Genomic DNA, 22,710 nt, shown 5'->3' with positions numbered 1-22,710 from the left:
GTTTGCATTTGAACGCCACATTAATTCTGGTTTATGTGTTTATGAAGGAGAGATTATGTCTCAGAATTATGACTTCTTCCACAATAATATACTGTCAAAATTATGACTTAGTGTTTTATAAGTATGCGATACTAAATCAATCATTAAGTGATAATTTTGAAATAGTGGTGGAATCTGTAAATCTGTGAACCCAAGCTGACAGTAGGAGTGAGAAAACGCACGTCTGGTTGCATGCTTTGTGTGTCCTGTTCAGGGTCACTGGAGAGGCTGAATGGGAGAAGAAGGGCATGAAAAACAAATGGCTGAACAAACGTTGAAGCACCCCTGCGCCCATATTTCATACATGTAAAGCTCCCCACCACGCCCCATCAGCTTGTCGAGCTTTATGGCAGCTGCAAACTGATTTATCTGACTACAGAAGTAAAGCAGCAACCTAAGAACTGCCATAATGTTTCCAGTTTTCTAACCTTCACTAGAAGTTTTGAAGCAGCGTGCAGGAAAGAGCAAAGTTTTAGAGATCCACAATAGGAAAAGCAGTAATGTAAAGTTTAGGAAATTAACAAATGAACAAAGTTTTGTTTGCCTGGACACAAAATACCAGATTCTTGGTGAACGATTTAGTCTTTAATTCTTTAACTCAAAATATAACCTTTTTATTTGCTGCTGCAATGTAAATATATGATTATAGAAATGCAAACTAATTGATTAAATGTCATATAACAAACAAATAATTTAAAATAATCCATTTTGCTGCTAAAACAGGCTGCTTATTTAAACCTGGAATGGACAAACACTGTTTTAATTGGCTGTCATGTACAATATGTTGGAAAATATAGAATAAAATTGAAAATTAATGCAAGTTTCACACATCCTAATTGCAATAAACCTCAATTAATGGAAAATAAACTGACTGCAATGATAACAAAACAACTATAGATGACTAGGATTGGTGTCTTATGTATTTATTGAACAATTTGGAGACAAGAAAATGCTAAATAATTTACTCTATTTAACAAAATGTAGGTCCATCAGCGTCCGTTCACACGTTTTGGTAAACCATTATTGCCTGAGAGATATTTAATTCGAAATCCAATAAGACAGGTGACCAGGCATGAAATATGTGCAGCGTTTCTTTAACCCTGCCGCAGAATTCCTGCATTTAAAGTCATACGGTCAGAATAGTGACATTAGTTACACTCCACCCTTCTGTAAATACTTTGTAAGTGCATGGATCCACAGCTCCGGTCCAGCAGCTGCACGACAGCTGGCTCTGTCACTTTCTGCATCACGAGTGCATAGATTTATACGGCACCACTGCCTGCAGTTCACATTCATCACTGCTGTCATTAAATAACTATTTAAACATGGCATAGGACAATCATGGCTCTCTTCTCTATGCAAGTTCGCTGCTTTTCCACTTTAATTCAATCCACATCTCCTGCTTGATCTTTGTGGTTGTGACAGCAGCCCAGACATCCTCTTTTTCTTTTCTTCCTTTTCTTCCTCCGGTGTAGCTGCTGGGCTTTTCAACAACATGAGCAATGAAGCGTTCAGGCAGCTGTGGTTCATTTTCCTTCAAAAATAAAATCTAAAAATCCAACCAGGCGGTACACCACACAACTGCTCGTTCCTCTTTACAATAATCGGGAGACCGTGACTGAACTTTAAAGTCTTTAAAAGTCACAGAGGAAGAAGCCAGTTAGAGGTTTAACTTGGGCTGACCTACCAGAGGTCAGAATACTTTGTTAAATTAAATACAAATAACATTTTGGTTTATTTAGAAGACAAAAGGCAGCTCTTTAAAATCCAAAACATCTGTAACACAGAGCGTATCGGCTCTTGTAGTTCGTCCATGCAGTCTCTCACGTAACAAAACATTTTAAGAAAAGGTTTTGGCAGTGGGGTTAGATTCAGAAATTTACCTGAAAAGTGTTTCTAATGATTGAAGTTGATGTTCTCAGAAGACAGTGTACTGTGGATGTTTCAAGAAGAAAAAAAAAAAAGAAATCTTAGCAGAAGGGAAAAGAAGAAGAGATGGGCTGTTTTGACACCCACACACCAAAGAATGGAGTCACCCTGCTTCCAGCTCACTTATCGCTTACTAACAGATTGCGGTGTAGGCCACTGAGAAACAGGGGAGGAGTGTCTGAAGCGGAGAACATAATTTAGTTTTTAGTGGTAATAATACTGATCATCCTGTGGGGGGCGGAGGGTGTTGCTGAATATCCACAGGAGGCCACAGAGCCTGAACTTCAACAAGATTAATGTCAAAGATGTTTAGTTTAAATCAAAGCGCTGGCAGGTTGGTGCCTTTGGCAAATTGGGTGGAGGGAAATTTCTCATGTACAGTGCGCGTCCGGAAAGTGTTCACAGCGCCTCACTTTTTCCACATTTTGTTGATGATGGAGGCCACTGTGCTCACTGGGACCTTCACAGCAGCTGAATGTTTTCTGTATCCTTCCCCAGATTTGTGCCTGAAGACAATCCTGTCTCAGAGGTCTACAGACAATTCCTTCAGCTTCATGATTGGTGTTTCCGCTCTGACATGCGCCGTCAACTGCGGGACCTTACATAAACAGGTGTGTGCCTTTCCAAATCAAGTCCAATCAACTGAATTCACCACAGGTAGACGCCATTTTAGATCATCTCAAGGATGATCAGTGGAAACAGTATGCACATGAGCTCAATTATGAGCTTCATGGCAAAGACTGAATTCTTATGTAAATGTGATTTCTCAGTTTTCTACTTTTAATGAATTTGCAAAATCTCAGATTGTCATAATGGGGTACTGTGTGTAGAAGTTTGAAGACAAACATTATTTTAATACAATTTGGAATAAGGCTGTAACATAAAATGTGGAAAAAGTGAAGCGCTTTACCGATGCACTGTAGATCACAAGTGCAGAGAGGGAGGTCCTATGTCAGAATACGGGCCACCTGGGCCTGAATCTCCCCATCAGGGTGTGACAGCAACTGGACGAGTTTGCTGTGGAGCTGAGAAGATTCATCCAGCATGACCCTGAAGAGGCTATCCTGTTTCCGTCGCAGTTCATCGGCCACCTGTGCAGACGGTCTCCAGGCCTTCAGGTTCCCTACAAACGTTAGCAGTCGCAGCAGCACCGCGGGGGCTGTTCGTTCGTCAAACAGCAGCAGCACAGAAGCTGGTGCCTGAACCAAAAAGCACAAATTAAATTGAGGAAAAATAAAGAGTTTTTGATTACTTATTTGCACAAAGTTATCCCACTTTACCTTTTCTTACACTTGTGAATTTGCTTCAGAACGATAAAATAAAGAATTTATTTTCCTCTTCCTAACCTTACCTGAGCTTGAACTATGTCATCCACCATATCTGGATTAGATGACAAATTCACAAGGACTTTCAGTGTCTGAACCTGGAACAAAAACATCACAAGAGCTTCAAGTTTGAGTCGCTCGATCCTTTTGGTTTCCGTTAGCTTTCACGAAGACGTATCAGCATTGTGCTGTCATTTCGTATCAGTTAAGAATCGAGTTGTTTTACAAGTAAAAACAAGTTGCTTTTAACTGTGTAAAGTAACGGCCCAAATAAATACAAACCTGCAATGCTTCACGGCTCACAACCAGAAGGGACAGAAAAAGCGTAACAGATTCCTTCAGCAAATGTTGATGTTCGTCAGTGACTGAAAGGTTTGTCAGCAGCCGCAGAGCACTGAGCTGAAGGTCTGAATTCACCGGTGACATTTCAATCAGTTCCAGCACTTGTGGCGCATAAAGCTATCATGTAAAACAAAACCAGTTATTTTAATGAAATGTGTCCACAAAGAATGACATAAATGTCAACAAAAGAGCCGAGCACCAACACATTACATCTTAACTGTTGTGAGGGATCACGTTTACATCTACATACCTTTATTTGTTCCTGGTTTTGGACGTTCATACACAAATTATTTAAAGCATTCAGAGTGCACACTCTAACGTCTGCTGCAGGGTCAGAAAGGAAATGAGCTATGATATGAATCCCCTCCATTTCCCGAATTAGATTCTGAAGGATCAATAGATCAGAGAACAAAACAAAACAAAAAAACAATTAAAGATTGAGTTATAGCTAGAACTTTGAGTTATATTAAATAATTGATTGACAACGACAACAGCTATCACAAGGCTGTTTCTTAAAGTAGAAATGTAACTCTGAACTTTGAGTTTTTGAATCCTAAGATGGAAAAAAAAATGTTGTTTTCAGTTCAAAACAGGTGATAGTTGGTTTAATCGACTGAGTACAGTCAGATCAAATTAAGTGTATATATGTAGCCTTACTATACTCTCCATAATATCAAGCTTAAAAACCTCAGAGTTCTGAGGAACACACCTCTGTAGCCAGTTCAGATTTGTGGTGGAAGTGAATTTTTACTGTACCTGATTTACAGTGAAGGCAGCAGCATTTCCTAATATACGAAGAACCCTACACCTCTGAACTTGATCATCGCCATTCTGCAGACACGACAGCAACAGCTTAAAGTGTTGTGGCCCCAGATTGTTAGGAGACTGGTGGATGATCCCGGCTTTGGAAGACAAAACAATATGCTTGTCAATCTTCATAGTTGATGTGATTTGAATGGATGAGACAAACTACTCAGTTTTACACTTTAACAGAACAAAAAAAAAGTGACATTCTTGAAGAACTTATGTATTCGCTTTCCTGAGGTGGATAAATAAACTCAGCACTTATACAGTCTAACAGCAAAAAGGCTTCTTTGATATTTACCTGATTCACCATCTCCTGACCTGGGACAGATCACATCCAGCCCGGACACTCTGGCCAGCAGGCTCCCCGGTTGTAGCTTAACCTCACTCAGCTGGACGCTTTTAGCACCTGGACTTTCACTGGGGGTGCTTTTCCTGTTTTTCTTGAAACGTTGTCCGCTGATAAGTTTGTACAGGCCATAAGAAGCTCCAGCTCCAGCGATTATTCCAAGCAAAGCCTTCATGTTGCCGAGCCTCGTAACAACACTGCCATTATCCATGTTAATCTCTGCTAACTGGTTAGCCACCGATGCTCCAAAACGATTCGAGCCAAATCAGTCGCCTTCTTAAACCAACTCGGCTCATTAGTTAGATAACACTCACCATAAATGCAGCCTCGAAACAGTTAAAGATTTGCATTGTTGTAAAGACTCTATAACTTTGCTGAAAAGCCACAATTGTCAACAAAGATTTGCTCAGTTGTTTTGGACTAGCTTAAAGTGGCCAACCAAATCTATCGCGGAGTGATTTAACCAAGTTTCTATTTATAGCTTCAATAGCTAAACAGTTTATTAGTTGTACATAGTTTTATTTTGAATTTTTTTTTAATACTGTCAATTAAAATGTACTGAATGGTTGAATATCAAACCGTTACCTTTGTAAACGTGCTAACTTCCTGCTGCCGCCGCTGCACGCATTGGTTGTCCAACATTTAACGTTGCTCCAGTTTTAACGGATCCGTTACCTAGCAACGGCGAATTTCCAAAAAATAGAAAAATCCGCTACGAATGTAGTTTTTTTTTTTTTTTTTTTTTTAAGAAATAGACAAAATATGGCCGTGGAAAGCACCGAATCCGTGAACTCAAACACTGCTCGCCACAACAGTTATAGACGGTATGAAGATCCAAGTTCGGCGTGTTAAGTTACTTTTTACCACTTTAGGCATTTTCAATTTAATACTTGTGTTTGTTTTTATTTTAACAGGCCCTATTTGCAGCTCCGTGTCCTGGTGACCCAATACGGTTTCTGGAAAACGCTCTTGTAGTTTTCCCAGGGACATGATAATCTTCAGGCTGTGGACTCCTATGCACCACTAGTGGCTTAAGACAAACGCATGGTGGCTCACTTTCCCAACATTTCATTAATGCATTTTCACTATAGGCCACCAAATCTGGACCAGTGAAATATTTATTTTTCACGTTCCCCCCATGTAATTAATAAACAAATTTAAAAATGCATGTACTGTATATATTTAGATTGCAGAGATTCAGTTACTGCAATCAATTAACTATTATCAGTTACTGATAGTTCATTTTAGTGGTGATTTTAATCAACTGATGTAATGCATAACCACAGTTTGCATGGTGAGATTATTGGAGTTATTCTGAAACAATTTAACATTGCTTTTCTGTGTTTTCAGGCAAAAGCTTGTCGCAGACAGAGGAAAAACACCCTGCGTCGACCTCCCTAAAACTCAGGGTTGATCACACAAACCAGCACAGACTGTATGGGCCAGGATGGCATCCTTGGTTTGTGAGGTAAATCTACAGAAATGTATAGCTCATGCTTTAATATTTGCCAACGGATTACTTTACAGGAGTCTTTTCATGTCTTTGACACGGCCGTTTCCTTTTTACAAAAAAACAAAACAAACAGGCTCGTGTTTCTAGTAGGTTTGCATTGTTGCATTCAAGACCAAAAACAAAACAACAGCCTTCTTTTAGTTCTGAAAGCAAGTTTACTACTTTTGATACTTGCAACAAAAAAAAAGAAATAATTTTGGGAAGCAATTAGATAAGCAAGACAGGTAAAAATAGTCTGGTGTATTACAGTGAGTGTCAAACACCAGAAACTTGGTTTTTAGCTGGCAACAGATCCTACTGAAACCAAGACAAAAAGAGTACACAGCACAACTTAAAGCTCTAATAGTATCTGAAAAATAAGGCTCATATGCAGTCAATTGAAATGCAGTTTCTTTCCCTTTTTATCAAATGATTTTGCGTCTTATCTCTGCCATCTCTGTTTCTGCTGGAGATTAGCAGCCATATCTTGAGCCCGCTGAAATGGAAAATAACAGGTCTTTGACAGGAACTCCGTAGCCCCCGCTGAGCGGTTCCCAGACTTGACGTATCTTTTTACAGAGGGCCATGATGACTTTTGGGACTTTTGGAGGGGAGAACTTTGCGTGTTTTTCCAAACTACGCAGTTTAAGCCTGAACCTTTGGGTTCAGACGCCTCCGAAGACCAAGGGGCAAAATTTGCAGGCTCTTTCTTCAAGCCGTCTGAAAACACTGGCTGGTTAAAGATCTTCAGAAGCCCAGCTTGCACCGCATCTTCATATCCCCCATTTTGAAGCAGGAATCTGTCTTGAGACGAAACAGAGTTCTGGGTTGATTTCATGCCGCTATATTTTACATCAGCATTTTGAAGAGCAGAAGCTAGATTTTGATGGTAGAGGTGGGACTTCCTGGTGTTCTCTGAGCGAGTACTCGGCCTGAAAGGATCCACATCAACCTTTTGGGGTCCCAAAGAGCTGGAAAGTCTGCTTAAACCATGTGGAGAAGGTTTCACATTAAACACCAGGTTGGATTCGTCCAGCTCCTTCTGAGATTTATACGGAACATTTGCTTGAAAATATTTTTGACCTCCCTTCAGTGGCGAAAGATCATGTAAATATGAAACAGATTCAACAGATGCAGACCTCTGAACAGCAGGAGTATAGTAATCATTGTTTGATTTCTTGCCAGTGCTTGATTGGTATGTAAGAATTGATTTCGCTGCTTTCTTCCTGTGTTCGGCTTCATAGTTTGGGACATATATTTGATTTCTTGGCACAAAGTAATTCAAAGATGGTGGCTTTTGCAAAGGGCCAGCTTTAGTTGCTTTGCGGAGGCCTTTACTGTCAAAGCCCCCCAGTGGCGTTTTGTAACCTGCCTGGAAAACGTTTCTGGGATAGACGTACTTTGTTTTTTTGACACTTTTCTTAAAAGGTAAAGGTATTGATCTGGACGTCTTCTGTGAAAAATAGGCGAAATCTCGAGATGGTCTGCTTGAAGCGTCGATCGGAGGTCCAGTTTTTCGAACGGTGAAAGAATCTTGATTAAGAAACAAACCAGAGGGAAACCATATTTGCTGTGGCTGCTTGTAGGTCATCGGAAGATGCTTGTTTTTAGCACCACTAATAAAAAGGCCATTACGTCCACTAGGAATCCCAACATTGGGTATTTTATTTGTAGCCAGCTCCAAGGCTGTGAAATGTCTGTATGGGTGGCGAGCAGGCTGCCGGCTAAACACTTGATTACCACGAAGACCCGTGGAGATGAAATTTGAGCCAATAAGATTATTCAAAGACTGGTGTCTGTCAGGGATTCGGTGATCATTACCTCGTCTACTCCGAACTTTACTTTTACTGTTGTCGGTGTGGGAAACTGAAACTGCAGCTCTCTTCTTTATGAAATCTGGCTGGCTTTGCTCCGTCTCTTCGCTGAAACTCCTAACAGGAATTAAACGCTGCTCGTTTCCAAAAGAAACGGGATCTCTTCGCGGTGAGACGAAGGTTCGTTCTCTTAAAGCGTTCGTTTCATTCTCATAGTTTGGGTTTAAATATTCTCCAGGAGTTAACTGGGCAGAAGTTTGTGGACTTTTGTAAAGGTAGTATCCATGTGCGATATTGTAACCTATCAGAAAATTTTAAAAAAAGTGCATTGAGCTCATGTTTTTTGTTTTTGATGCGAGTGAAAACTACTGAAATCCTTACCAGGTTCTGGAGCAAAACAAACAGAGCCCCATAACAGCACGCATAGCCAGGAGACTCTAAAAAAAAAAAACAGGAAAGTTTGAATCACAGGAAAGTAGTGAGACAAGTTAAGGTAAAAATTAAAATAATGTGGTTTTATATACCCAAATGAAAGAGCCATAAGAGTCCACAGAATCCACCTACAGCAGCAGCCGTTTGATTGAAACTGCAGGTGATTGTGTGAAGGTCTAATTAGCTGCAGGTGCTGCAGTTCTTTGGAGGGTTGCACTTTAATTTTTAATCTTGTTGTGAGTTTGATCATCGTGAAGTGATGATGGGCTTCAGAACTTTCTCTGCATCGCTGTCAGGGAGCCAACTCAGAGGGATATCCTGTTTCTCTGAATGCCTTTCACCTGTTGACTGTCAGTGCTGTCACTCACTGTCTTCTCTAAAACATCCTCCGATGCGTCAGTTTTTTAAAAATAAAAACTGTAAAAGTAAAAAGACTTTGGAACTGTATTCATTAGATGTAATCAGCGAACACCATCAGATGTCACTGGATCTTGCACAGCTGAATTGCTGCAGACCCCTTGCAGCCTCCCTGCGCTCCTGCTCCCTGAATTAATGATGAGCTGTGCTTGCTGTTGGGTGACAGGAAGCGGAGGATGTTTGTCGCACAGAGGGAAAACGACGCCACAGAGCCGCGTCAGAGGATGGACGTGACAGAGCGGCGCTTTGAGAGGAAACGCCAACTCCAAATGGTTGAGTTGGGTAAAATTACACAAGAGGTCAGAGGTTGGTACGTGAAAATTGTTTCTAAAAATGAAGGAATGATGGTGGATATTATTTCTGAACTGGTTTGTGCAAGCTGTTTTGCTCTCAAGGATGGAGCCAGAGAAAACATTTGCTTTGCTTAAATAATGTATCCAAACTTTCCAGACAAAAATTTCTTCCCTGTTGACTTCTTCCAGGGCAGTGACTCATTTTGTCCTCGTGTACCTTCCCTCAGTGTTGACTTTGCTTTTACAGTCCTGGGATCAGTCCAGGCTAACTTGATTTGTGATTATGTTTGGACTTACCCCGTGGCTTTCTCTGTCATTAGGAGATGTAACCACAGATTGACAAAAAAAGATAATTTTCTTTTATACGTTTAGCTGCCGTTGACAAACTGGAGGCTTTAGTAAACACCAGCCGCCTGAAGCGCATCATAGCTGCATGGCATATTGTTGCAAAGGACTCAAGGAGGACAAAAGAGTACTTTAAGGTATAAAACCATTTGTAATTTTAATCAGACTAGCACACCTTTATTCTGCTTTTTCTTTATTTGCTTTTATATAAATATTGCAGCGGTTGGAAATGAGTTTTGCTGAAATCAACAATAGGGATCATCAGACTGGTGAGAGATTCGATGGACTCTCAGTGCTCCCTGAAAACCTCTCACTGAAGGTAACTAATGCATCTCTCATCATTCACGTGTTTTTTTTTTTATAAATATACAGTTAGTGAAGCTGATTATCATGCAGTCAGTGTTTTTAAAGCTGCAGCCTCTTCTTTAAGCTTTCAGTGAAGAGATCATATCTGTTACATATGACTTTAAATAAACATACATCCAGTCTCTCAGTGTACTAGATCAAAGTCAGTTCCAGCTCATTATGGTTTTCATAACTGTATATTAAACATATATGTGTTAACAATGTATATGCGTGTGTCTCGTATAGGTGTGAGATTACTTTCAACTCGTGCTATTATTGACTCTGTTTTGCACTTTCCAGACGTCAAGTCTGTTTGTTTCTGAATTTACGGCTGCTGGCAACGTGAGAGCAGTGTTGGCTCCCTTTGCCCCGATGTTTCTGTAAAACACTTCTCCTGATAAATGGTTCTTTAGCATGACTATGTTTGGAAACGGAGCGGGGCTGCTTGTTCGCATTAAGCTACCTTAAAAAGTGGCAGCGAACACGGTGTTGGTGCCAGCGGCTCGTTATGTGAAATAAAACCCTGAGGATTAAATTTCAGTCCGTGTGAAAGTTGTTTTATTGTCTTAGATTAGATTTGTTTCACCATCTTTTGTCCTTAAATGTTTCTAAATGATTCTATGTGTGTTTCCCCCCAGATATTTCAGTATTTAGACTTTAGAGACTGGCTAAACTGTTCTGACGTGTGTTATACATGGAAATCCATCATCCAGTCAGGCACATTGTGGAGTCAGGTTTGTATGAAGCCTCTGCTTGTATTTAACTATCTGTATTGGTGTAAACAGTCAGCTCTAAAATATTTTTGTCCTTGTTAGATCAACATTTCGTCTGGGAAAACCTGGATAACTGACGATATGCTGAAGCAAATTCTGCAGAACTACCGTCCGTTCGTGATCCATCTCAACCTGCGCGGCTGCACATCTTTAAACTGGCCCAGCCTGAAATGTATCAGTGAGTTTCTCCTGATTCTGTGACTTGTTATGGTTATTTTAGGTGTTTCAGATATATTTTTATGTTGAACGTAGGCGAGCACAACCCAAATCAGGTCACATTTAACGCAAAAAATAAAGTCCAACCAGTCACAGTGGCACTCTTTATGTTTTGGAATAAGAAACACTCTTGACTAAACTTAAAACAAGAAACTTTTCTATATGATACAGACTATTTTACATGTTTAAATGAAAGTTAAGGAAGGGTCTTGTATCAAAATTTGGGGCATGTTTTCACTTGAGTCAGGACAGCCTGATGATCTGATACTTCTGTGGCGCTCTCAAGTGGCTCGGCTCCACCTCCTCCTCCACCTCTCCATGTAATTCCATCAGTGTCCCCCAAAGCTCGGGGTCCGTTTGGTCTTGATCTGGTCTGCCGAGCTGTCTGTCCTTGGGACACTCTCTGTTGTAGGAGTGCACGTACTCCTGCACACTCTTGCCAGTGTATTCAAGAGGAGAGTGACACAGCAATCCGGAGTGCTTCACTCCTGGGTGCAGACGTAACCAGTAAACCATGTAGTGGATGCTGAGGGAGAAAAAACAAAACAGCTTTTATGTAATAATTGTTTAGGTTCAAGGACTGTTTTGCAGGTCTTTAGACACAAGAACTCACTTGTAGTCGCAGACCCAGGGATTTCCTTCTAGGTTTAGCTGTGACAGGAAGTAAAGATCTTCAAGAACTCCATACTGAACAAAATGCAGTTTGTTGTCTGACAAATCCAGCTCATGAAGATGCAAAAGCCCAGACAGGGATCCTGAGAGAGAGAGAGAGAAAGTTGAGATGCTTTTCTGCATTTTCACATTCTTGTACATGTGAACAAATGTGTTGCTCATTGTTGTCAGCAAAGAAATGTAAAAACTAGTCTTTCAGTCCACCTGAAATAAGACCGTATACGGCAGACTGGGTGGACTTGAGTCACAAATAAACTGTTTGATTCATCAGAAGAAAGTGATTACTTTATATCCGCAGCTCTCTCAGCAGTACCGATCATAAATAAAGCTAAATCTGTATACACATAGATGGCTGAGTGCCCGCTATGCCTGAAAAGGAAAAATTAGAAAGCCGTTGTATAACAGTTCCCAACTTTGTGACTCTCCATATGTTGTCTATCATAAAAGGATAAATATAAGCATATATGTGTAGGATTTCATGTCCTATAACGGATATGACCATTAGGTGTTGTGTGTTATTTTATATTTGCTGATTAGGATTAACATGTGTGCAGGTTTGATAACGCCCACCTGTGTCTAAGTGCTCCATGTTGTTACTGCTGAGGTTAAGGACTCGGAGGCTTCTTGCTCCTTGGAAATCTCTTGATTTGAGATGACGGATTGAATTATGTGACAGATCAACTTGAACAGCATCCTCCAGAATACCTGAGGGCACCTGAGGTAGACCTGAAGATGTAAAGGAAGGTTAACTGAATCCAGTACCATAAACAACGGCACTAGGTTACAGTAAATCTGGAAAACAAGTAGGATTTAATGTTTTTAGTGTGTACTACAAGTTGTTGCATTAAAAGCTGCTCTAGGAGATCAGCCTTGGTTCCAAACTTGGGTCACTAGCAGAAAAATTAGCAAAATGGCCAACTGAGGCTTCATATAATCCAGGCCTGCTGCCAGTTCAATGCAAATTGTAGTTGCACATAACTTGGTTTAGTCTATTTATTGGGAAAATATAAATGCTTTTGTTCCAATACACAAGCCTAATTTGAGCCTTTTTGCATATTTTAAATAAATTGAGATCAATCAGAGTTAATGGAGCAAGCAGTGTACAGTAAGACTAAATAAAAACACATGCCAAACCAGATGTGCGTTGGTTCATTCAGCGTCTCGCCACGAAAATGTGTGGAGAAATGGAAGTTCAGTCGTTCCAGTCATCCAACAGTAACAATGAATCATGCGCTCACTGACAGTTTGTTATTTATCTTAACCCCTCAGTTAGGTGAAACCATGTGTGAGCAATTAATCAAAGCACTTTGGATCTCAGGGTAGAGAACCGTTAATCAAAACAATCCTCTAAAAAAGGCTGATTGTGGACTTGCCTCGGTTTCTGCAGTCCATCCATACTTTTGGGAAGACGTAGGTATGGCAGAGCGTTGCTGCGTCTGACTTGCTGCGGATTGGACTGGGCTCTATAAAGACCGTTAGGTTGGTGTTTGGTTTACCAGTGGAGTCTAAATCCTCGCAGAGTAAATCAGGATCGATATTCTTCAACTTCCTGTTCTTTAGATTGATGGGCTCTGCACACCTAGGAGGAGGAGGAGATGTTTTATTTTTTGGAGATTAATGATGACTCAGAGACTCAGACGTGACTTATGCACCTGGTAAATTTGTGGAATCTCTTACCTGGCGTGTTTTCCGAGATTTCGGTTGGTTGGGACCTGAAGAGTACGTATGAGGCTTTCCATCGGGCACAGACATTTCCAGGGGTTGTTATGTAAACGCAGGTAGCGAAGGTTCAGCATGGGGATCAAAGCTTCTTCACTGAGTGTGCTCAGACGGTTGTGTTGCAACAGAAGGGTCGTGAGTTGTGTCAAGCCATCAAAAGCCCCTTCCTCCACAAGGGAGATCTGATTCTGTTGAAGGTCCAGGCTGATCAAACCCTCGTAGCCAAAGAAGGTCCCGTCACGGAGGACTTTGATTTGGTTGCGGGCTAGAAGGAGGAACCTAGGTTCTCTGGACCAGGTGTTTGAGGCGGGAATGGAGGTGAGACTTCGATCCTGACAATCCACAAAGTCTTCTCCAGATTCTGACAACTCCAAACAGTTTGGTGTCACAAACCTGGAGGATCTTGATCTGCTCTGGTGCCTAAGACCCCTTACCTTAAGTCTTTTAAAACACACAAAAAATAAGATTATCAACGATTTTACATGACCATTGGAGTCTGTGAATGATGGATTATGCAGATTATCACTAAGAATACATCCATACCTGTCCTGTGTGAGTTTCTGCCTTGCATTTTTAAGACCTCTGCCTGTCCCGTGTCGTTTCATCTCAATGGACGGAAGCAGCAGGAGTAGCGTAGAGGCTAAGTACAGTAAGAGAATCGCACGCATCCTGAGCCCTGCAGGGGTTGTCTTTCCAGTAGCAAGAGCTTCAGCCAAAGCAGGAGATTAAAGTCCTCAGGCTTGGAAACTGAAGTAAAAGGGTCAAAGGGCAGCTGTGTTATTCTAAATGAAATGCAGCTGCTGTTTACCGTGCAGGGGGAAATGAAGCATGCAAGAATGTCATACATACTGCTCTACAACACATCTGGTCTCATATATCACCCTCACTTTGTTATAGGTAAACCAGTACAAAGGTATAAAAGCATTTCCAACAGATGTTAGCTTATTTTGACAAGCCTTTTTCTTTTTTGTTTCATTAGGTGAATGCAGAAATCTGCAGGAGCTCAATGTGTCAGAGTGCTTCAATGTTACGGTGAGTAAACATTAGGTTTGAAGCAAATCCTAAATCTGAAGAAAACACCTCATCTCCTCACATTTTGGCAACCTTCAACAACTAAATTGTTAATTGTGTTGATTTAACTCTACCCTATATAAATCAAAGTTATGCAATGATTCAAAGGACATTCATATTTTATTATAGCAAATAAAAACCTCTCAGTCACTTTAATTCAGTACAATTATGATCCAAAACAGTTGAATACAGTCAGAGTTGATTCCCAATCATAAAAATCCCTTGAAATTCACTTCTAGCCCAGTTGAATTTAATCCAGTCAGATTCACTGTTGTGGTATTTATGAAACGTCATTTCATTAAAAGTTATCAAGCTAATAGAATGCATCGGGGTTTTTTTGAGGGGGAAACATTGAAAACAAAATCGTTAAAATCTCTGGCTGAGATTTCGTCATAAACTTATTCTGTTGCGACAGACGCCCCCCCCCTCAGAGAGCTTGTAACATCCAGAATTTGCTCTTTGACAGGATGTGATGGTTCAGAGGATTATTGAGGGCTGCCCCTGCCTGCTCTACCTGAATCTTTCATGCACCCTCATCACAAACAACACGCTCAAAGAAATCTCCAGGTGAACCTGTAGTTACCCGTCTGCGTCTCCTTTTCTCCAGCTGTCTGCTCTTAGTTCCAGACTTGGCTACAGCTTTGTTTGTCCTTCTAGCTGTTTATTTTACATTTCTGTACTTAATATCTGAAATCCGTGGTTAGGTTCAGCCTAGTGATTAAAAGGAACAGATGCTGCTTTTGTCACTGCTGGAATTTTATAATTGCCGTGTTGATTGATTTAAACTTCAAAGTAAATGGACTGCACTTATATGGCACCTTTCTAGCCAGCGGGGCCACTCAAAGCGCTTTACAACACAGTCTATGTCCTCATTTGCCCATCCACACACATTTATACATCACTCTACTACATCTGCACAAAACTAATCATTCTATAGAGTCTAATCAGTGATCACATTCATACACCGATAGGACACACATCAGAGGCAACGAGGAACACTACAAAGTAAGCCAGAGTATAGTCTGTACTCTAATCATAACTCTAACAAGCTAAACAAAAATGTACTTTTATGAAATTATTTATTTCAACAGGAACTGTGTCAGACTCCAGTACCTGAGTCTGGCCTACTGCTGCAGATTCACAGATAAAGGGTTTCTGTACCTGACCACAGGGAAGGGCGGCCGCAATCTCATCCACCTCGACCTGTCTGGCTGCACTCAGGTCAGTTCCGATGGTCCCCTCGGTTTGCTGAACGGTCGTCTCCTGCGGTCTGAACACGGCTCTTTTGCTTCCCGGGAGTGTTATGGGCAGATCGCTCCCCTCCGTTTGCACGTGTCTGTTCTTGTTTCTGTCTGTACTCCGGTGTTGGAGCTCGGGGCGAATGGAGAAAAGAACCAAACAACAGCTGAGGCCAAGCAGAGGGTTGGGTTTATGCAGTCACCTCTAACCCACACCCACCCCCACTTCCATTTGTACGCCGTGTAACATAACACACTCACCACATTGTAAAACACTCTTTCCTCTGGGGGTGTGGATTAGCGTGGCTCCAGATGTACGATTTGTTTTAATGGGGCACTGAAAATGTAAGAAATTAGGAAAAACAGGACTCATGAGTGTGATTCATATGTCAACTCAGGCACTGATTTTTATTTATTCCCTCTCAGATGACAGTAAATGGCTTCAGATACATTTCTGCCGGATGCCCATCACTCAGGCAGCTTGTGATCAATGACATGCCTACACTGTCAGACAGCTGCGTTTTGGTAAGTGTGTCTATTTACAAAATATTCCAGATGTCACCCCATGGGTATTTTTAACCTCTTGCATCAGAATGTTGTTTTTGCATTTCCCTGTGTTCCGACAGGCTCTACTCGCCAGATGTTGCTGTCTCTCCTCTCTTTCCTTGCTGGACGCTCCCCACCTTTCTGATGTTGCTCTTAAAGCCATCGCAGAAACAGCCAATCTAAGGGCTTTCAGGATAGAAGGTGAGACCCATCTTACGTCCCATTTCACTTTCCTAAACGTGTGGAAAAAAGGATGAACGCTGCTCCGGTTAATCTGTCAGTTCCACGCGTGCTTCAGGCAACAACCAGCTGACAGACATCGGCTGGAAAGCCCTGTGCAGCAGCTCACCAGCCCTCTGCAGCCTTCATGCTGCAGAGTGCCCGAGAATGACCGACGACGGCCTGAGAGCTGTGGCCACCCTCAAAAATCTACAAGACCTGGACATCTCGTTGTGCAACAGGTGTGCACCTCAGCCAGTTGTGAACATTGAGCCGACGCTTTTATTAACAGCGGTTATCGACATAATGTGTTTCAGGGTGAGTGATATTGGAATAGAGTGCTTGACCAAAGGCTCCTCAGCCAATAAACTGCAAAAGTTAAACGTCAGTCATTGCAGCCTCATCTCCGACATCTCTGTCAAGAGGATTGCAAAAAGGTATTTAGGTATTTAATTCCTGCAACATATCCAACGCATTTATTTCAACCAAACCTTCACCTGATAATTTGTGTCTAAACAGTTTAACAGAACAGCATAATGTATACAAGTACACACTCATTTCCTGTGTGAATGGTATGAAGAAGCGTATGTTTTGCGTTGTATGCACAATTTCTCAGGTTGTGTAAACTGTATCATCTCAATTTGAGTTGCTGTGAGAGACTCACTGACTCTGCTTTGGAGTGGCTGAGTGGAAGCTCGATCTGCTCTCTGGACATCACCGGCTGCAACTTCCAGGACCAGGTACTGTTTGCCTGTTTTCTGTTGTTGTTATGCACTTTTGAAGTAAAGCTCACTTGTTACCATGGAGAACAGTCTGCATCGTAGTAATTGCTTTTTTTTTTTTTTTTAAGGGTCTGGCTACACTTGAGAGAGTTTGCCTGAAGAAGCTGGTACTCGCCGAGTGTGTACACATCACTGATACCGGCATAGAGGTACAATTATTTCATTGTTTAGAGCTTTTAGTGGGCTTGAGTTTACTTCCTTTCCCAGAGTTAGATAACATCAAGAGGAAAACTCTCCACAGAAAGCAGTTTTACTTTTTCTTAAACTAGATGTGAAAAAATAAAAAATATGTATGTAATTTTGCATTTGTTTCATGCATGTATTCTTGTAATTTAATATTACATTTTTACACATTTTTTTAAATTTTCTTTTACTTGAGCAGAAGCTGTGCAAGAATGTGAGGGACCTGGAACAGGTTGACGTTTCTCACTGTGCAGCACTGTCTGATGAAGCTGTGAGAGCCTTTTCCTTTTACTGCAGAGGTCTGGTTGTGCTGCGGATTTCAGGGTGTCCAAAGGTCCAGCGTTTGCACTCACGCATTAAACATCAAATGTTATCTTGCTGAAAGCATTGCCATTAAAGCCACAGGGTTTCTGTTCTTCTTCCCTGCCTCAGATGACAGATATGGCGGTGCAGTACCTGACAAGTGGATCTCCGTACCTGCGAGAGCTCGACGTGAGCGGCTGCATTTACCTCACCGATCGCTCTCTGCGATACCTGGAAAGGATTTGTCCTCCACTCGCCTTCATTAGGATGGTGTGCTGCAGCGGTATCCCCAGGTACAACAGGCTTCCAAACCAGGAATCGTAAGAGCCGTGAGGAAGAACCCTTTTCCTTTTAAATATCGAGTATCTGTCCTCAGGGCGGCTGCCTTAAAGCTGCGAACACGTGTCTCACACTGGGAGTACAGCAATGACAACCCCTCACACCGGTTCATCCACAATGTAGAGAAAACAGAGCTGCCGATGGAGAGATCCATCAAAACCAATGATGCTTGGGAGGTGATGGAGAAGCACTCGGCAGGTACACGTAAACGAGTCTAAATAACTCAACATTTAATACAAATAGAGCCTGTGGTAATTAAGACTACATACTGTAGCATAACTTCATATCTCTAATATATGTTCACAAAGCTTCATAATAACACTATGTATGGAACTAATTATTACATTAGAAATTAAATCTGAACCAGAATGTTGCCTGACCAGTTTAACCTCCTTCAGGTGCTTAACATATTTAATCGCAATGGTTTTGTAACTTTTTAACAAATTTATTTTTAATCTATGTGCCTTCTGTGTGTTTGTTCATAAAGGGACAACAATAAACACCAGAACATGCACAAAAATACCATGTTTGTGTTTAATGTTTTTATTATTCACTGGAAAGACTGTTTAAACGATGGACTTCATAAAGTAGAGCCTCGTTATAAAAGTAAACAGTGTCATAGTTTGAGACCTTCAGTCACACAATAACCTTTAGGAGAAGAAAAAACATGAATAAGTTGTTTCTGTTATAATAAAAATAATGTCATCTGAGCTATAACAAATGCAGAACTTTATAATTCCTAAACCCAATGGGGTAACATATCTACAGTACAGGGATTTGTCAAATGCAAAGTATTAAAGAAACACTTTAATTTAAACTTAATTAAACAATATATGTATAAAAGATACATCCTGAGCAAAGAGATATAATTTAACTGAAAACATTCGGTTACATTTTATCTTTTAATTTAAAAAATAAAGCCCCGGTGGAGTGACATCATTGAAAAGTTATGAATCCCGTCTCTTAGCTTCCTATCTTCAGGGACTCGAACCAGCTCTGCGTTCTCAGTTTGACGGCGCCTCTGTCTGCTCGGGCTTTGACCCACCGGTCAGCTGGAAACTCTCCGTTCAGACAGCCTGAGAGAAACGCCACGTTCTGTGCTCAGTTCTTTGCTGGGCCTTGCCTGTTACGTAACGTTGTAGTTACAAAGCAGCGTAATTAAAGATAAAAGCTCACCGGTCAGTGTGGCGCAGCCGTCAGCGGCGTAGTTTTCCACTCTGTGCAGGACGACCTCCGGGCTGACGTCCACCGACGCACCGCAAAGATTCACACCAACTCTTAACGAGGACGGGACGCGCACGCTCACCGCTCCTACATCAGACACACAATTCAGGGTTAAGAAACAACATTGCCCACAGGGTACAGCCGTACAAAAATGGGAAACGTTGTGACGCAACATCTGTCCTCGAACCTTCCTGACTGTGGAGTTCAGCAGTGCCACCGTCTCCCACATACGCATCGATGTCTCCGCTCTTCGAGGAAATCTTCAGGAAACTATTCGAACCATCTGCAAAAGAAAAAGCGTGCCTCAGGTGTTTTTATTTTTTTTCTCCCCCCTTCCTTTCCTCTATCAGCTTCTGATAGAAACCATTCATGGGTCACGGTGCAGTCAGCCTGTCTGCTTACCGATAACCGTGTCCCCAGACACGTTCTTCACCGTAGTGTTCCCTGTAACGAAGGGAAGCACATCAGGATCAACTAATCAGGACAAAAACAAATCACAATCGCACAGACAAAATGACCCGGGATGTGTTTCCACGTGTTTTATGATTAAAGGGTTATTTGCATCAGGAATAAATTAAAATTCCTAAAAGATGATGCAGTTTTATCTTTTTTTTTTTCTCCCTTCCTTACATCAGAGTTGTTTGTCTTTTAAACCTAACTTGCCTTTATAGCCATCGCAAAATAAAATAGTTGGAAAATATGTGATAAATTGAGACCACATTGCATTTAAATCAACTGTCCTTGGACGCAGGCCCGGGATTCCTTATGTACCGTGAGCCTGCTTTACCAAGAAACCTAACGTTGAGCATATGTGCACCAGAATTTACTTGAGGGTCAGAAGCAGCGGATTGTGGATCCTAGTTTCATTAAGCATTACGGTTATTAACATGGAGGTTCCAGAAGTACTCAGATTTAATTGGGTCCTGCTAATGTTTATTAGAGGAACTGACCATTCATTTATACAATTTTTAAAGCTGCTTTGTACTGTTTAGGGTCATGGGGGGCTACATCCCAGCTGTTATTGGGTGAAAGGTGGGGGTTACATTCTGGACAGGCCAGCGACCCCTCAGAGAGCCTTACTACATCAGCTTAGAGTCACATTTCTGAATTTCCTGAACTTAATTACTTTCTGTTCGAGCTTCACTCTGCACGGAGTTCAGATGGAACACGAGCCACCCGTTTCCTATAAATCAGGCTTGCATTCTTTGGAGGTAAGAGGTGAACGCAGCCGCTCTGCTCACCATGTGCGTGCCCCACTTCGACCCGCCCAGAGCAGGAGAAGACGCAGTTGGACTCGCCGTAGATGGCTTTGACCTTAAGAGACCCGTGCTCTGTTGAAACGTTCATCGTTGTGCCCTGGAGCTTTTTAACATTCACCGCCTGCAAGAAAACAAACAGACGACCACATGTGGACGCAAACAGGTGATGATTTAATCTTTCAGGGTTTATTTCCCCTTTTTTTATCTCTTTAAATCAAAAGGAAATCCTAGCTGCTGAAATTTGCATCAAGCTTGCTGCTGCCCCCTAGTGACTGATGATGATAAAAGCAAGAAGTTGTAAAAAATAAAATAAAATAATCTACTTACGCCGTCTCCTCTTGCACTGATGTCCACGTTGCCGTGGATTGTACCCAGACCTGTAACATGTCCCCCGTGGGACAGCACCTCGACCTGATGACCCTGAAACACAACAAACGCAGCTGAAACAAGAACCTGACACACACGAAGCAAACCACTCCTGCTTTTATAGAAGGCGCTCGTGTTTCATCATCATGATTTATTCAAGTGCATTTAGAAGCAGCCGGTTTGTTTGTTTGTTTACACAACAAACGGTATACCCAATATACCCACTGTCCCACCTCTACACGTCCAAACCATCTCAGTCTGGCCTCTCTAACTTTATCTCCCAGTCCTTCAACCTGTGCTGGACCTCTGATGACCTCATTCCTAATCCTGTCCATCCTCATCACATCTTCAGCTCTGCCACTTCCATTTCTGTCTCCTGTCTTTTTTTGTCTCCAAACTGTCCAACATAGCTGCTCTCACCACTGTCTTGTAAACCCTTCCTTTGACCTTTGCAGCCACCCTTTTGTCACAGATCACTCCTGAAGCTTTTCTCCATCCTGCCTGAATTCTCTCCATCACCCCTTTACCGCACTCCCCGTCCTCCTGGACCTTTGTGACCTCTGCTCCTTTTCAAAATCTTTTTATGTAAAAGAAAAAAAACAAGCAAAAAGCATTTCAAACGGGCTACTCCAAGAAATGACAATAAGACACGAGGGACAGCTCGGGCCTAGCAGTTTGGAGACAAAATTAGAGACGAGGCTGGGGAGGTTTGGACGCGTGCAGAGGACGGATGGTGGACATTTGAAGGAGGAAGACCACTGAGAAGGTCCATGGGTGTAGTGAAGGGTTGTAGAGTGGCAGAAACAGGGTGAGACAGTGTTGGAGGCACCCACCTTGACAGAATGAAGTAAACAGCTGCCCTTTTGTGTTTGCACCCTGCAGACATCACACTCCATCTTCTGCACTTCCACGCTGCCTCCTCCTTCAGCAGTGATGAACACATCTGACAGATTCAAGGACTTCATTATATGAGACTCAGAACAGGTGAAGCTGAAAAGTGGGGGGTGGCTTTTAAAAACTTACTACTTTTGATTGGCGCCTCCACCTCAATCGTCACGTCGCTGCTGACCTTCTGAGTGGAGATCAGGAGGTCTTTGCTCTGCTCGTCATAGTGGACCCGGAGGTGGTTCAGACAGTCCGCCTGGTTCCGGTCGCCGCTCGGACCGGAGACCGTGACGAAGGCTCGGTCAGCCTCCGGATAGGCGTGCGGGTCCAGCGGGCGGACGGTGATGTCGCAGGCCAGCCGGGCCCTCACCGTGGTGAAGGGACTGACCGACAGATCCCACCGCTGGAGAGCCCCGCGTGCTGGCGGCGACTCTGGGGCGGAACTGGAACACGACCGCGAAGGCTGCAGAGGGCACCGGGAAGGTGTGAGACATCCGCGGCTGAGAGTCAGTGACCCGCGGCGGCGGAGGAGTCCGACGGCCCTTCGCCGAGCTGCTGAAGCCGCAAACATGTCCGTGACCTGCCGGGGAACCGGCTCCTAAACTGTCCACAAACTCCCGAACTAAATAAACTGCCATTCGGTCCGCACGAGCCGCCCGAACCCGTCCATCATCACTGCTGCTAAGCTATCGGAGGAACAGCTGCATCCGGTTAGGTTTCAAAATAAAAGTTTTATCTTTCAATTTACAAACGCGTCAGTTTTAAAATGCCTTCAAAAGAAAGCACATACAAGCCCAAGGGTAACTATATTTTGCTAAAAGTTTAGTGTAGGGTGAGAGTAATGTTATCTATCTATCTATCTATCTATCTATCTATCTATCTATCTATCTATCTATCTATCAACAAACATTGTAATTCCACACTTTCATTAAAAAGAAAAAGTGCATAAGCTGTTATAAAACACGTAATCTATAGTGATCATTTTAAAG

General features: G+C 42.2%; 5 protein-coding genes across 6 annotated transcripts; 1 reads left to right on the top strand and 4 right to left on the bottom strand.

Annotated features, from left to right (window-relative positions):
- Positions 1-946: 946 nt before the first annotated feature.
- Positions 947-5,362, bottom strand: armc10 (armadillo repeat containing 10). The gene is made up of 6 exons (XM_017422969.3): positions 4,741-5,362; positions 4,392-4,537; positions 3,886-4,020; positions 3,576-3,752; positions 3,320-3,391; positions 947-3,167 (listed from the first exon to the last, which is right to left on the bottom strand). Exons 1-6 carry the CDS (start codon positions 4,997-4,999, stop codon positions 2,916-2,918), a joined length of 1,041 nt encoding a protein of 346 aa, XP_017278458.1. The 5' UTR covers positions 5,000-5,362; the 3' UTR covers positions 947-2,915.
- Positions 5,363-5,614: 252 nt separating this feature from the next.
- Positions 5,615-18,509, top strand: fbxl13 (F-box and leucine-rich repeat protein 13). The gene is given in 21 exon segments (XM_037978282.1): positions 5,615-5,626; positions 5,703-5,768; positions 5,770-5,803; positions 5,806-5,835; positions 6,139-6,256; positions 9,110-9,249; positions 9,609-9,718; positions 10,565-10,660; positions 10,742-10,877; positions 14,286-14,338; positions 14,844-14,944; positions 15,469-15,598; positions 16,042-16,140; positions 16,242-16,362; positions 16,460-16,622; positions 16,698-16,817; positions 16,997-17,120; positions 17,231-17,311; positions 17,545-17,679; positions 17,778-17,941; positions 18,025-18,509. Coding segments are annotated over 21 exon segments (2,214 nt in total). The 3' UTR covers positions 18,206-18,509.
- On the bottom strand, positions 6,464-8,791 carry LOC108239990. Its single transcript, XM_025007373.2, has 3 exons — positions 8,619-8,791; positions 8,476-8,531; positions 6,464-8,395 (listed from the first exon to the last, which is right to left on the bottom strand). The coding sequence occupies exons 1-3, from the start codon at positions 8,774-8,776 to the stop codon at positions 6,723-6,725; spliced, it is 1,887 nt and encodes a 628-aa protein (XP_024863141.2). The 5' UTR covers positions 8,777-8,791; the 3' UTR covers positions 6,464-6,722.
- On the bottom strand, positions 9,905-15,678 carry LOC108239989 (leucine-rich repeat-containing protein 17). The gene is made up of 7 exons (XM_017423076.3): positions 15,539-15,678; positions 13,850-14,053; positions 13,265-13,747; positions 12,961-13,166; positions 12,158-12,313; positions 11,529-11,670; positions 9,905-11,441 (listed from the first exon to the last, which is right to left on the bottom strand). The coding sequence occupies exons 2-7, from the start codon at positions 13,972-13,974 to the stop codon at positions 11,159-11,161; spliced, it is 1,395 nt and encodes a 464-aa protein (XP_017278565.1). The 5' UTR covers positions 13,975-14,053; positions 15,539-15,678; the 3' UTR covers positions 9,905-11,158.
- Positions 18,508-22,443, bottom strand: fam185a (family with sequence similarity 185 member A). Of its 2 annotated transcripts, XM_017422986.3 has the most exons (8): positions 21,860-22,442; positions 21,670-21,779; positions 20,798-20,890; positions 20,453-20,591; positions 19,614-19,655; positions 19,399-19,494; positions 19,164-19,298; positions 18,508-19,063 (listed from the first exon to the last, which is right to left on the bottom strand). In XM_017422986.3, exons 1-8 carry the CDS (start codon positions 22,290-22,292, stop codon positions 18,951-18,953), a joined length of 1,161 nt encoding a protein of 386 aa, XP_017278475.1. In that variant the 5' UTR covers positions 22,293-22,442; the 3' UTR covers positions 18,508-18,950. The 2 variants fall into 2 exon arrangements, with proteins under 2 accessions (XP_017278475.1, XP_037834289.1); XM_037978361.1 differs by lacking the exon at positions 19,614-19,655 and having other exon boundaries at positions 21,860-22,443.
- Between the last annotated feature and the right edge of the window lie 267 nt (positions 22,444-22,710).

Source organism: Kryptolebias marmoratus, linkage group LG11 (genome assembly GCF_001649575.2).
Source record: "Kryptolebias marmoratus isolate JLee-2015 linkage group LG11, ASM164957v2, whole genome shotgun sequence".
Taxonomy (NCBI): Eukaryota; Metazoa; Chordata; class Actinopteri; order Cyprinodontiformes; family Rivulidae; genus Kryptolebias; species Kryptolebias marmoratus.
The sequence above is the reverse complement of the archived record's forward strand: the minus strand, read 5'-3'. Positions and strand labels throughout refer to the sequence as shown.

Bases quoted from the DNA above. Each gene is read 5' to 3' on its own strand.
- fam185a (XM_017422986.3), bottom strand. From the start codon at position 22,292: ATGTTTGCGGCTTCAGCAGCTCGGCGAAGGGCCGTCGGACTCCTCCGC. The intron at 20,891-21,669 runs GTGGGTGCCTCC...GTTGTGTTTCAG, and splicing joins GTTTACTTCATTCTGTCAAG to GGTCATCAGGTCGAGGTGCT. The intron at 19,495-19,613 runs GTAAGCAGACAG...TTTCTTTTGCAG, and splicing joins GTCTGGGGACACGGTTATCG to ATGGTTCGAATAGTTTCCTG.
- LOC108239989 (XM_017423076.3), bottom strand. From the start codon at position 13,974: ATGCGTGCGATTCTCTTACTGTACTTAGCCTCTACGCTACTCCTGCTG. The intron at 13,167-13,264 runs GTAAGAGATTCC...TCCTCCTCCTAG, and splicing joins AATCTCGGAAAACACGCCAG to GTGTGCAGAGCCCATCAATC. The intron at 11,442-11,528 runs GTGAGTTCTTGT...TTTCTCCCTCAG, and splicing joins CCCTGGGTCTGCGACTACAA to CATCCACTACATGGTTTACT.
- armc10 (XM_017422969.3), bottom strand. From the start codon at position 4,999: ATGGATAATGGCAGTGTTGTTACGAGGCTCGGCAACATGAAGGCTTTG. The intron at 4,021-4,391 runs GTACAGTAAAAA...TTGATCCTTCAG, and splicing joins CTGCCTTCACTGTAAATCAG to AATCTAATTCGGGAAATGGA. The intron at 3,168-3,319 runs GTAAGGTTAGGA...TTTTTGGTTCAG, and splicing joins ATGACATAGTTCAAGCTCAG to GCACCAGCTTCTGTGCTGCT.
- LOC108239990 (XM_025007373.2), bottom strand. From the start codon at position 8,776: ATGATCAAACTCACAACAAGATTAAAAATTAAAGTGCAACCCTCCAAA. The intron at 8,532-8,618 runs GTATATAAAACC...TTTTTTTTTTAG, and splicing joins CTTATGGCTCTTTCATTTGG to AGTCTCCTGGCTATGCGTGC. The intron at 8,396-8,475 runs GTAAGGATTTCA...ATTTTCTGATAG, and splicing joins TTGTTTTGCTCCAGAACCTG to GTTACAATATCGCACATGGA.